This window comes from Eublepharis macularius, chromosome 9 (genome assembly GCF_028583425.1).
Source record: "Eublepharis macularius isolate TG4126 chromosome 9, MPM_Emac_v1.0, whole genome shotgun sequence".
Classification (NCBI taxonomy): domain Eukaryota; kingdom Metazoa; phylum Chordata; class Lepidosauria; order Squamata; family Eublepharidae; genus Eublepharis; species Eublepharis macularius.
In genome coordinates this window covers 27,537,117-27,551,386 of record NC_072798.1, presented here as the reverse complement: position 1 = coordinate 27,551,386, position 14,270 = coordinate 27,537,117, and the positions used below count along the sequence as shown (strand labels likewise).

Sequence of the window (14,270 nt, the reverse complement as noted above, 5' to 3'; positions counted from 1 at the left end):
CTAAGGAACCAAATATACCCTTCTGCTCCATATTCATTTAAAACAGGGGTGGCCCAACCATGTCAGAACCGCGAAGCATTTTTGGAATGTTGAGAACAGGCAGCGAGCTCCACAACATGGGGACTATCCCACCACAAAACCTTAGAAGACTTCACCAAATTCAAGGACATTCCAAGCATCCTTCTGTGATTGAGGCAGTTGTTTTCAAATGGGCACTCCCTGCAGACACAAAAGTGATGCTTTACGCATTTTTCTGCCCCAAGATCCAGCTGGAACAGTGCCTCTGGACTCCCGTTCAGTTGGGCTCAGAAAGAAGCTTGGCTGGAAGGGAAAGGGGTGGAGGGTGGGAACGGCAGGTGGAAAAGCCTCTTTACCCCTGCAAGTGCTCCTTCCAATGAATGCATGAGTATTCATGAGATTCTGCCTACGACAGTATAACCACAAGTAGCCAAGTCTTAATGAGTTCTTCCAGTGACATTTTATGCTCAGCAGGATGGATTTAGGAAAACTTAAGGTTGGACATCCAGAAGACATAAATGGCTGTTGCAGGGCTAGAACGGTACATCCATGTCCACGTCCCTACATTTGCAAGTGATGATCTGCACATGAGAAAGAGCCGCCCACAGATTTAGCCCTCATCCACACTTCAAACATTCAGCTGCCCATCATCAAAGGCAGAGAAATCAAGGCGTTGCAACCCAGGGTAAAGCAAGGTTTTCTTGAGCTGGTTAGCTCTGATCACCAGGTGACCCACGACAAGAGAAGCGAATAGTCAGGCTTTTTGAGACAAGTGCCACTTCCCCACCCTCAACGTTGATCTGTGAATATGCTTTTGTATGTTGGCAAACAAAAGACGGGTATATGCTAGACAAGGGCTGTACCCGGTCAGGCACCCTGGAATCAAGCTGAGCCCCCAGCATCACTGCCAGCACCTCGATCCCACGGCCAGAGAACCAGCACTTTTCAGGGAGCAAAACGGTCTCCTGTACTCTCTAGGCATGCATCCTGAGGACTGCTAACTCCTGCTCTGTATCTCTGTCACACTGGGATGCATGCAGAACATACACTTTACCTTTGCAAGCTCCCCCCTCCCTTCAATTCTCCCTTCCTTTAACTCATAAGAGCAAACTCAGCTTATGCAAACACAGAGCTTACTGTAAGCACATGAAGAAAACCATTTCCTCTTTTTCTAAAACATCCATCACTTTTAATTTCATCACATCGTGCACTCAGCTTAAACCGAAGAAGAGTGAGAACATGTGCCTTCCCGTTGAGGAAGGGAAGTAATCTCCCATCATCACATAGTGGTTGCTGGGCTGGGTAGCTAGTGGTTCTCTTCCCTCCCCATCGCAGCCTCCCCCTTTATAACCCCAAGCCCGTCTTCACATGCCCCAAGTGCACTCATGTCATCTGACACCAATGCCCTTCACCTTTCCCCTTCATCTCTCATTTCAGGATTGCAACCTAAAGGCCAAGTTAATGCAGCCTCTGTCCTGTTTGCCCCCATTGCCACTCAGGGCAGGAGCACAGGCAAGTGTCACTGGCTAATAGTTTTCCTAACCCTCCCAATATAAATAAAGAATCAAGAAGTTTAATAGCTATGAAGTACAACCGCTGTGACGTCTGCAAAGCACCAGTGGAGAGTTCCAAGAGGGCTTTGTCCAGTGCATGACCTCTGAAGACGTCCACAGACCTGTCCCGGCAGCATCCGAGACCCTTACGCTGCCATTTCCCACAGGCCAGCTTTTCACAGAAACACAAAAGTCTGGGATGTTCTGGCTCCTGTGTTGGGGTTTCCCCTCCATTGGAGAGGACTAAGTGGAAATTGTTCTTAAGGAAAAATTGGTCCATTTTTTGTCTGCTGAACCGAAGCTGTTCTTCTCCCTGCGAGAGCAGCGCTCTTCATTTTTATTTCTTGTGGAGAAATTTCATTCTGTTACCTGAAGGGGATAGATTATGGAGGTGGGGGGGGGGGGGGTAGAGAAAAAAGTATGAGACAGAGAGAGAACCCAAGGTCTTTTGCTGATCCTGGCTGAAGGCTGTGTTAGACAATCAACCAACATGTGCACGTTTCTTCCATCAAAAGCACGTCCAAAGTAACAAAATGCATAATAGATCCCTCATTCTCCATATGGGGTGGGGTTGAATGGGTATCACAGGTGGGAGACTCATGTGGAGATGCTTACTTGGCTACACAGAGGAAAAACAGATCTACATCCTATTGGGTTGCAAAGGGAGCTGCTGGCTTATGCTCCCATACCTGGAGTTGAAAACTGATCTTTCTCCCCTTTCCAAATCCCATTCCCCAAAACCTCTGCACTCCTGGCAGGTTTAAGAACTGAGCACAAGGCTGGCTCTATTATTAGTCAAGGATGGCCCATTGTGGGGTAGGCATTTACAGTACATGGCTACGGATTGATACAGCATTTTCCATGCTTGCTTTTCTCACTGAGACTCAAAATGGATTACACAATGAATGAAATGACATAGTTGAAGACTTTTTTGTTCCTTCTGCCATTCCCTCAATGATCCCGCCTTCCTAAATTTTAATTGATGTTTCTGTGTTTTTATTCATGTATTTTAGCTTTCATTTTACGTGTTTTTATACTGCTCTAATGTAGCCATTTTGGTGGCTTCTCTGGGCTAAAAGGTGGGATATAAATTAGAGGTGTGCAGCCCGAAAAGATTTGGGTTTCCCGCTTTGGGTTTACACAAAGCTGGAAAAAAAATCGGAAATACCATAATTCCAAAGCGGCAAGCCGCTTCGGAATTATGGTATTTTACTCGCTTCGGTATGCTCCATAAATATTCGGAGCATACTGAAGTGAGGGGGAGCAACTCCCCCACGCCCACCTCCCACCCCCTGGGGCAACCCCTCCACCCCCACCCACTTACCTGGCTGGAGGGAGAACGGGAGGGTGATCAGCTGAGCGGTAGCAGCGGTGGCGCAGCAGCACCCATGGCAGCATGAGGCTGCGACGGCCTGGAGCCAGCCGGCTCCTCTGCCGCCGCATCGCCTCCTGAGCCTGCTGGGCGTTGGGGAATGCTGGAGCCACCTCCTCCGGGCCTTCCTGCCCCTCAAATGGCCACGGCAGCCATTTGAGGGGCAGGAAGGGCTTTCTCCGCCTCCTCTGCTGCTCCGCGGCCCCGTGGGCAGCAGGGAGGGCCAGAGCCACTGCTGCTACTGCTCCTGCCGCTGCAAAGGTAAGTGGGGGTGGGGGGCTTTCCAAAGCATTACAAATGCTTTGGAAAGCTTGATTCAGGATTTCTGAATCGGGGCCAATCCCAAATCTTTACGGATCGGGTCCGATTTGGAATTTTTTTCCGAATCAGATTCCTGAACCATACATGCCTAATATAAATACTGTAAAATATTATTATTAGTAATAATAAACAACAACAAATACTATAGTACAACTGAAAACTTTGTTTAAAACATTTCCAAGCTGCCTTGAAAAATCTGAACAGTGGAAAGATGGGATACGGATCTTTGCAAGACAGAGAGACTCTGGGCTTCAGTTACTCAGTTGCTACAGAAAGACCGTTAGCTGTGTTTTTCAGGCATGAAACTGTCAGACTCAGTCAAAAAGTTCTGTTAAATGATGAGTTGCAGACACAAGCCTGATTAACATGGCCTCTTTGTCTGAGTGGTTCCTGGTACCAGCCCACTTCTCCTAAGGTGGAAGCTCATTTATCAGTCTAAGCAGAAAGAAATGCCTGGGAGCTTACACCTCCAACATCTGCTTCATGGTAACTCTAATCAAGAGGAATCCCTCTAGAATGGAATTAATACAGAAAGAGGTTCGAATTCTATTTTGCATGCCTTTGTTCTTCACTAAGGCTGTATCTAGAAAACAAGCATAATCTTAGTTAAGGTGAAATGAACGTGAAGCTGACATTGTCAAACACCCAGAATTTGTCCTCCCCCCACCCCCAAAAAAGCTTCTGCAATTCAATTATTGGGTGGATTAGGGAATTTGGGCAGGTGGTGTCCTTTCAACCTGGCACAGCACTATAATGCTCTCTCCCTCCACACAGCTATTAAAGGGACAGGAGCAAAAAGACTGTACACCCCAGTTCTGCATGACCTGGTCATCAACTGAAACACAGTACAAGAATGTTTGTTTGTTCTCTTTCATCTTTCTTCCTCTATTACTGGCGTGAAGCCTACCTTATCCTACCACTCCATTGAACAAAGTTTTTAAAAATTTAAATATATTCATTAAAATATTTATGCCCCAAATTTCCTTTTGGCTCAAGTAGGAAGCCTTCCTCTAGTTTAAGGAACCTGCCTCCAACTTCAGTGGCTTTTCCATTGGAAGAAACATCCTTAATATCAACACCTTTTTTTGTTTACAACTCACTGATCATATCGTCTGCCAACAACAGCATGAACAACAGCTGCTTGATTTCTCACCTAACCCTTTCAGGAATTTATTGACTCCGCTTTGCTCTCCACTAGGAAGGGTTTCCAGATACTCCTGGGCACGTACTTCAAAAAGTCCTATAGGGAGGGCAGAGGAAAAAGGAAAGAAGTGATTGACCATCATTTGTCAGTTTCAGCCACAAACACCAGGCACCTGGTATTTATAATTCAGGGACCAGAAAGAAAATTTCAGAATATCTGCATATAATATTTTTATTTTACCCTTCTTCTAACACAGCGTGCATGCCTCTCCTTGTCTCCATTTTATCCTAACCACACAGTGAGGTAGATGATTCAAAGAGATGAAGAGTTTGTGAACACTGCATCTGCCTAGCCTTGTTTTCCTGAAACCTAGTTCAATATTTTAGGACAATTCTTTCAGTTACAGAATCTGTTTGGGAAAGGTCAATAGGAGGACAAGCTCTCAAATGTGCAGCACCTGTCTCTTCCTGCCCTTTCAAGAGGAATCTTATGGCCCACTCTCACAGTTTTGTGCGTATGTGTGCAGAAGTACAAGCACTCCTGCTGATCCCAGGTATGCACGTGAGATTGACCAACTCAAGCTTCCATTGGTTAAATCAGTTGATACCATGCTGAAATAAGTTGGGGAAGAGACACAATTGTTGAAGCAGTGCTTGCTTATTTTCTTCCAACAAGTAGTCACTGTTTTTTAAAATGAAAGTTTCTCTCTACACAGCCTCCAGTATCTTAAAGAGAAGCAAAAAAAAACCCTCTATGAAAATGTTGGTACTATGCAAATTCATTTCAACAATCAACTTGTTAAAAATTTGTTCAACCTTAATCAACCAAAATATCTTTAAATCAGCAGAGAGTCATAATGCCCTCCTGTGGAAATACAAAGCTCATAAGGAAAAGATCATGTCGGTTCCCATGACTGCAGTTGCTGATACCAGCATGGCCCTGAGCACAGCCTTGGTTGCAGGCTGCAGCTTAGTTCACGAAATATTTCTGGTTCTGCCAGTAATTGTACTGGGTCTGGGAGACAAGATGGAAGCAAGCCATCTGGACAAAGCAGCCCATGGTGAGCATTACCATCCGAAGACACATTTTTTCATTAATGAGTCTAATTCCTATTCTTAGGAATTAGACCTATTAGACCCTACTCAGTCTGCACAACTTTTGTTTTGAAAGTTCCACATCAATGACAAAAGATGCGGGCATGAGAGGGCTGCCAGCCATATTGCTTAATGCAACACGTGAAGGCATTCTGCTTCTAAGAAGAATCAAATGGAAACATCGAAGAAGCAGCAACTTCCCCTGATTGGGAAGGAAAACTGAGTTAATGAACCTGTTAACCATAAACCCACCATCATCTCCAATGAGTCTGAAAGCCCCTAAAGGGCTTCCAAAAAACAGTGCACAACACTTCATGGGGAGCCAGCCTGCCTGAGCGTTGGCCTAGGATCTGGGAGATCTGGGAGACCCAAGTTCAAATTCCCGCTCTGCCATGGAAGTTTGCTGGGTGCGTTGGGCCAGTAACACACACTCAGCCTAACCTACTTCACAGGGTTGTTGTTGTGAGGATAAAATGAAAGAGGGGTGAACGATGTGACCCAGTTTGGGTATCTTTTGAGGAGAAAAGTAGGATAATTCTACATAAATAAAAACTTATGTCACAGCAGAACATGTTCACTTCTTTGCTTCATTATAAAGCTTACTTGGCAGACAAGTCACCATCATCCAGCCTGCTGTCCCAAATGCCTTATAAATTCAAAGAAAAACAAGTAACAAAGGACCAGAGTAAATGAGAAACGGCACCCCCAGCTGCTATTTACTCCACAGGGGAAGACTTATGGGTAGCCATAAGCTTTCCCTCTCCTGTCAAGTTATCAGCTTCAAGGAGGGGTCCTAACCACCTCCATCTCTACGTTTAAAGGAAGTTTAAAGAGATGGGAGATCTGATCAAGGATCTCCACTATCTTGTCTAATCTGGACCAGAGAAAATGAGAGAGGACAGAAGAAGCCTGCCCAAATCATATAGTTAACGTTTTAAGTTAAAATTCTGTCAAAATCTTCTATTCCATAATCCTCCTCTTACCTAGAGGAGTCTCTTACCTTTAACTCCCTGTTTCCGCAGCTCTCGTTCCTGAATGAAGCCCCCAAACATCTGGGTTTCCATAAAGACTTCGAGAAAACGCCGAAGGCTCTTGGAAGAGACTGACTTCCGGAAGGCCTCCCGCTGCAGGATTCTTTCTTCCTTCTCCGTGGTCGTCATGAAAAGGGAGTAGTGCCCCACAATCTCGACAAAGAAGCGGACAAATGCCTCCGACACCACTTCGTTCAAGGGACTGGAGTCTGGGGAGGCATCAAGGACAGATAGATGGCTGCTTTACAACCCTGTAACCATATACCGTGCCAGTATCCAGGCTGAGACCACCATGCAGTTCAGAGAGCTAGAGTGGATTCAGCCTGCCATGAGCTGTGCAAAGCCACAAGGGGCGTCTATATGGCACGGCACTAGTCTACAGAGCTCCAAACACATGGCCAAGGCCAGTATTAACCCCCCCCCTTCCAATGTCATTCAGAAATCAGGATTTGTTTTTATTATAGTTTCATGCTGCATCAAACCATGCTAAGAAGGGAGCAGATGCAAGGAGGAGAATTTAAATGTGCGCGGGATGAGGCTTGGAAAAGGAGGAAATGAGCCCATCACATTGCTGGGGACTTTGAGGCACTCTCCCATTTTCCGCAGGGAAGGACACTTGAGGGAAGCAACTGAATAAACACTCCTTCAAGCTCCCCCCCCCCCTGGTCAGGTAGAGACACTGGGGTCTGATATCCTGACAGGTGCTGAGGGGGGTCAGTGGTGGGCCTTCCTGGGATCCTAGCCAGATTATCCTGAATCCCAATACAGACCTACCAATAAAGGGGTTTTTTTAGAAAGTGGAAAAGGCTAGAACTATGCATTAGGTATATTTCCATGGCTTTCTTTAAGGGAGGCTTTCAAAGCCAGACCGGCACTATTTCCCCACTGATCCTCTCTCTCTCACACACCCCCCCACTATAATCTTTTAATACTGCTGGTGAAAATATGTGGATGCATATTTTCATTAGGACAGGTAAAAACAGCTGGGAGGGCAGTGATTTTTAGTGGGAAAAGTTAGGAGAAAGGGTTGAAAGTCCCCTCTTCCTTGCTGCAGGTTTTTTACTTCAAACTGAAGCCTGAATTACTTTGAGGAAATCTTATTCCACCTAAGGAGTTACAGAATGGCATGGAACATATGGTTCTGCTCTAATGGTAACAGTTACCCAGACACAGAGGAATGCACACATGTGGGTCTGCAGAAGTCCTTGTCTAGATAGAAAAGAGGCAAAGAACAAGGACTCATGTAGATGCAACAGGAAGCCTCATCTGTGGGAAGAGGCACAACTGGATTATTCCATCACATTTAATACTACAAAGGGGAGGGGTGACCCCATTTCTAGGAGAGGCTGATTGGACGGAACCATGCACAGATGTAGCAGACAGCTCACCGAAGTCTTATTTATTGCAGTGCCCTGTCAGTACAATTTTGGAAACTTACTGGTTTGCAAGAACAAGTAGCTACAAAAGGATTTCAAATAATTTCTCATCTTGAAGTTAGAGTTCCCTGCAAAAAATCCTATAAAGCTGCATGAGATCCTCTCAGGATTTTCCACTGCCCTGATCAGGCAGGTATTGTGGGCAAAATGGCCCATCTGGCGAGGGAAGAGGTGACAAGTTCTAATCCTTACCCTGCTTGCCACTGAGTGGGCCCTCCTCCTGGTCGCTCGCCAGCTCATTCCTCTGCTCCAGGATGTGTTCTAACGCCCCTTGCAATTTTCGAGGTAAAATAGAATCTTCATCTTCCATCTTAAAAAAAGAAGTTACTTGTATACGTAAAACTATTACATGCTGGGAACAAATTGTGACAAAACCGGAACTTGTTTTAAGTATCTGCTCTGAGTGCCAGTGATGGACTGGTACATGCACTATGGTCTCTGTGAAAAGATTTTCATGCAGCCATATAAGAGACTTGCACTGGCATGGTCAAAGTCACCCATGTTTACCACAGCACCTGAATGTCTTGCCACAGGCTGCTTGGAGCAATTCGAAGTGGCCTCTCTATGGTGGCCATAAAGCATGGGGGCCGTAGCATGATCCATGTCAATGAGAGGAACACAACAGCACCAAAGGTATACTGCAAACAAGGGATGTGTTTGTCTTGCCTTCAGGACAGTTCTTGAGTCCACATTACAATTTAGTTGGAGTGCATATTTTGTGAATTCATGCACAATAAAGGGTTAACCTGCAATGTCCTAAGGGACATCACCACAGAGAGGGTTGGGTTTATTAGCTTCAGATTTGGCCCTGAAGGTTACCAATTCTGTTATTGCTCTGTGACAGAATCCTCTGTTTCATGGACTGAAAACAAGAAATACTGCCAACCCGAAAGGCCATTGTTGGCTTTATATAGCAGGAAGAATATTTGCATGAACGGACTAAGGCATAAGCTGCACACACACACACACAACACAGCAAGGTGCACCATGCTAGAAGAGCCTGCAGATAAGACACAGACTGGTGAGCTCATTCAGACAGCCCACAGGATCTCTCACCACAATAACCCAAAGGAAAATTTGTCCTCAGCACCAAGGAGACTAGCCAGGGTGCCAACTGCAAAGGATTTTCAAGGGAGAGAATTAAGAGATGCCACACGGGAAGGGGGAATGGCTCAGAGCATCTGCTTGGCATGCAGAAGGTTCCAGGTTCAAGGTCCCCTGGCACTTCCAGTTAAAGGATCTGATAGTAGGTGGTGTGAAAGGCCTCCGGCCTGAGACTCTAGAGAGCCACAGGCATTCTGAATAGACAACACTGACCTTGAGGGATCAATGGTCTGATGCAGTTTAAGGCAGCTTCAAGTGTGTTCACATGTGCAGGCAACCAATCAGCACAAACTACATCTGGCCAGAATGAGCCAGTGACAGTCCACAGCCATTCTGCAAGGCACTCAACAACAGCTGGGCCGGAACATCTTGTCCTGGCTGCACAACCTCAACAGCAGTCTCTTCATCCTCACAGCTTCCTTTTAGTATGACATTCCTGTATTTCCAGACTAGCAGTATCAATGAATAGGAAGCATCGTAGCTGATGCGCCCCACGTGTAAAAACCCTTGGGAGGGTGGGTAAGTGGGTCTTCATGAGCCTCTGTCTCCAGTCAGAGATTCAAAAGTGGTTTAAAAGAGGGCCTGCTGATCAGCGTGGGTGTATGTGTGAGTGTACTTTCCCATTTTCATCTCTGGTCCAAACAAGTTATCCAAAAAACCTGTAAAACTGTTTAACCAGAGGGGACAGTAACACAAGCAGAAAAGTACATACAGGTTATAGAAAATGAAGCCTCTCACAAATCGCTTTCGCTTCTCAATAATTATTGTGTGTCTCCTGTGACAATCACCCTCAAAGGCCCACCTATCCTCCAGGGCTTTGAACCAATCCTTGTGGTTGAAGCTTTATGTGAATCCCAGTGACTGCCAGCCAATCAGAGCCTCTGGAACTCCACTGTCTGAAACAGGGTGAGCCAGCCTCATCTTACGAAGGAAAAGAGTTTCTTTTCCTCTCAGACAAGGATTTTGGTATCTGTAGATAACAGCATAAACTTAGACAGGCTTTTTATTTTGGCTTTCAGTTAGGATTTGGGGTCATCTTAGGGAAGGAAACTTGACTTTAGTGAAATAAACAAGTACCCTGTTAAGGGCCCATCAAATCGAACTTTCTGTCTACAGGTTCTATTACCAGATTCTGTGTGAGTTAAAGGAGTGGCCTGGAACCTGAGTCGTAGGCCTGTCAGCTGTGGTAAAAAGGCTGAACCTTGAATGCTGAGGAACCTCATCTGGAGAAAAAGGAATCAAATCTCCCCTCAGAGTTCGTCTTTGGCAATTAAGGCACAGTTTTAATGGGTGGGAAAAACTTATAATCTCTGGAGAGTGAAGATGAGAGCAATTGTACATTCCACACAAATCCTTTAATTTGTTATACACTTTATTTTATGTAAATAAATGTTTGTTGTTCAGTTCCACCTATGTCTCATCCAAGTCAAAAAAGCTGCGAAAGTGGAGGGTGAGGGTTATACTTACCTCACAATCGAGTACCGTATTATTTTTAGGGTTACAAAAAAAGCACCTTTTAGGGAACTCAAAGCTTACATGCTACCAATCAGTTAGATAAAGCTTGTGTCTCCTCTTTTTATTGATTGTGGGCAACTAAGAGGGGTTTAAACAAATAAAAGGAGAAGCCAGTGAGGGATTTGGACAGCAGTAAGTCCAGAGGGAAGTTGCTTCAGAAGCCTCCCTCATTTCTTTTTTCTTTTTCCATTCCACAGCACACTAGGCCACAATATAAAAGTGGTGACAGCATAGCCACCACACTCCAGGTTCTTATCCCACCCCCCACCCCCCGTTTTTTCACGCAATAAACCTGGACAACATGCAATAGACAATAAATAAATAAATCCAGGCTCAACAGTACAGCAGAACTTCTCATTCTTCCTTTCAATTTGAACAAATGAGAAAAATAGGAAAGGGAAAAAATGTTCTTCTTACTTGTCTTAGGAAGCGATTATTCACAAGGTCGACCACAAGGACCTGCCTCAAGCAAAGACACAGAGACACAAAAGAGGAAGAATGTTAGAAGGAAACAGATCACTGATTTCTCTCTCAAAGCCACCGTGCCACGTGCCTTCCTTTTAGGAAGGAGAAGTTCTGCCTTGCCCCACCTAATCCCACAGAGCCACAAAGAGATATGAAACCCTGACCAATCCCAGAGAGGCTTTATGACTTTCACCACAAAACCACAGAATGACAACTTAAAACACAACCAAGCTGTTCCCCGTCCGCCCTCTGTGCACACTTTCCCTTCTTCGAAGAATTTTTTCCATCTGAGAAACCACAGGCTTCTTGCACACAGCAGGGAAAGAGAAACTGATGAAGCAAAGTAGGAGGTGGCCACGCACTCCTCTCTCTCTCTCATGCTTTTTAAGTTATCAAGTTGAGTTTACGGAGGCAAGCAGGGGACTGAAACATCAGGCCAGGAAGGGCACTTCTGTGTCTTTAATAAGTGGAGAGTCAGCCGAAAAAACCTTTTGGGGACTGAAATGGAAAATGCAAATGGCACCACCTTGCCACTAGTTAACACGGACCACAATCTACTGGGAAGGTCTCAACACAAGGCTCACAAAGTGGAAGATGTACAACAGTTCCACTGTGTTTAGGTGCAAGTGAATTTCTTGGTGGTCACACCCATGCTCAGGTTCATCTGTTCTCCTGTTGGGTGCTCTTAAGGTGCCCCAAATTTCTCATTTGTGTCACTCTTCTCCACTTATGATATGCAGCTGGAAATTCTGCCCCATGCTGGAAGGGGAGGAGGGTGGATGGGATGAAAGAATAAGGCAGGTCAGAGCCTTGAGAACATTAAAAATAAAAAGGCATAGTCAATGGTGCCAGGTAAGGACCCAATAATGCTCCTCCCCGTAGCAAGTGTCCTGCACTCTGTAGGCAGACTGGGTCTAGGCTCTGAAGTAAGGCCTCAGGTGTGACTGGCTAGACATTGGAGCGTAAACAGGAGCTTGGAGCACAGCACTTGGGGCTAATGAACTGGCTGATCCAGCAATGCAGCCTTCTCAAGCCTCAGCCTAAACTGGCCTAGAGTTAATCCGGCTCAGCTGTACTTGCTGGCAGGTGTTGATGATACTGAGACTGTGCTGGACTTTGGTCAGGATTCTGCTCTCAGAGCCCAGTTCTGCAAATGCGCTCTGCCAGTCTAGCGCTTCGCTCCGCCTCCTTTATGCTGCCTTGGCCTGGCCCTTCTGCCAACATCACTCTAATGGTGGGGAAGTGGGTCCTGGGGGGCTATGGGCTCGGGTCTGTGCCCTTCCTGGTGGAGGCCTAGTGGCTATCTCAGAGGCCAATGGCAAAGTCTCCCTTGCATACTCTGGCAGAATAGCCTCAGCGCTGCTGGAGTATGGTCAGCAAGGTGCCTCTACAGCATCAGGCCCTTCCTGATTCCTGGGCCTTGACTCCTCGGGCTCTTCCTCAGAGCCCTCCGAGTAAGAGTCACTGAGGGTCAGAGAGGGTCATGACAGAAAATATGGAGATTGCAAAAACTCACACTGGTTCCACCATCAGTAGTAAGGAGCATGTGATGTGACAGAATTAGCATATGCAGAAATAACAGTCTGAGGGTCAGCTATGCCAAGACAGATGACAATTGCCAGGGAGGGCACCACTTCTTCCCCTGCTGGACCATAAAAGACAGACCTCTGCCACATCCTCTGAACCTGCAGCTCATGCGTGGCTGATGGAGAGGATGGCATTCTCCAGGTTGACAGCCTGCACTGAATATACAAACTCTGGGACCTGGATGTGCTGCTCTAATGCATCTGGTATATATGAGATACTCAAGTGGGACGCTTCAGGGCCCCCCTGGGCCTCACTGTTCCACCACACAGTTCACTGCAGGATTAGTGCAGGCTGTGTAGCATGCCTCCAGTTTTCAGCACAAAAGTGTATTGCACTGCTGAACTCAAGACTACAGCTGTCTACTTTAGGGAAAAGTGAAGCTGCAAGCCTAGCAAGAAATACATGAGTGCCAGCAGGAGCAGAAATCCAGAGGGTGCAAGCTCAGTTGTTTCATGTATATCACCGTTTCCTGCAACCCCCACCCTCCCATACAGGAGGTCTTTTATATACACCTGGGTCCCTGAAAATGCACTCAAGAGCCCTGAATGGGATAGGCTCCACAGGCATGTGTGCCCTGGTGCTTAAAGATGCATGTGCACATGAAGATGTATATTATGCTTGCCTCAAGAAAAACACTAGTCTAATACTAAATGCATATGTAGCAAACAGGTAGTTGTAGGAAGAACCGAGATGCCCAGAGGGGGATTTAGAATATAGAGGAGACCATAATAGGAGAGGAAGCCTGAGTCTCTAAAGGGAGGAGACCATGGCTTGGTAGAAATGGGAAGAAAAAAAAGGCAAATCTCTAAGATTACTTCTTTGCCCTCAATAGATTTCTTACTGCGCATGTCACATGTAACCCAAAAGGCATTCCTTCATCTTGGGCACATTGGCTGGAAAAGGATGCCAATGGAATGCAGACCCATCACAGCGTGCACTCTGCAGGCATGCAAGCAGGCAACTCATCAAACCTGCTTAGGTGCAATGAACAAGAAGCCCCCCAGCGTACAATCAAACCAAGCCATTTTGAGCCTGGCAGGCCTTCGAGCATGTAGCAAAGACACAAGGCAACAGTGACACTAAGTGATGGAGCTTAATCAGGAGAACGGAGGACTTCAAATCTTGGATCCCTCCCCACCCACCCCCACCAAACTTGCAGCTAACTACAACAGTATCTTGCTAACCTTTGTTTATTAATATGGTGGATATATACAAAGGGAGCTGTTTACTGGGGCAACCAAGGGCTTTTTCAGTGTGTTCAGGCATCTGAACAGGTACTGACACTAGGGTGCCATTTCCAGCAATTCAGGGGAAGGGATGTGGCTCAGCTGTAGAGCATCTGCTTGCCATGCATAAGGTTCCAGATTCAGCCCCTAGCATCTCGAGTTTTGAAAAAGGGATCAGGTTGTAAGTGATGGGAAAGACCTCCACCTGAGACCCTGGAGAGCTGCTGCCAGTCTGAACAGACAACAGTGGCCTTGACGGACAAGGGTCTGATTCAGTAGAAGGCAGGTTCATGTGTGACTGATTCTGCTAGCCCATCTGGCTTACAGCAGCAACTGCAGCACTCCAACCACCTGGGTAAAACTTACTCCCTCTTGTCACCAAATAACACTTGTCAAGGAACTCC

At 46.1% G+C, this 14,270-nt stretch overlaps 1 protein-coding gene across 1 annotated transcript in view; it reads right to left on the bottom strand.

Annotated features, from left to right (window-relative positions):
• Positions 1-1,040: 1,040 nt before the first annotated feature.
• The window catches only part of DENND2A (DENN domain containing 2A), a 90,242-nt gene continuing 77,012 nt past the window's right edge, over positions 1,041-14,270 (bottom strand). The window contains exons 16-20 of the mRNA XM_054988772.1: positions 11,006-11,047; positions 8,162-8,279; positions 6,503-6,742; positions 4,418-4,504; positions 1,041-1,940 (exon numbers count right to left, since the gene is read on the bottom strand). Coding sequence (XP_054844747.1) covers positions 1,909-1,940; positions 4,418-4,504; positions 6,503-6,742; positions 8,162-8,279; positions 11,006-11,047 — 519 coding nt within the window. The 3' untranslated portion in view covers positions 1,041-1,908. The remainder of the gene's footprint in view (positions 1,941-4,417; positions 4,505-6,502; positions 6,743-8,161; positions 8,280-11,005; positions 11,048-14,270) is intronic.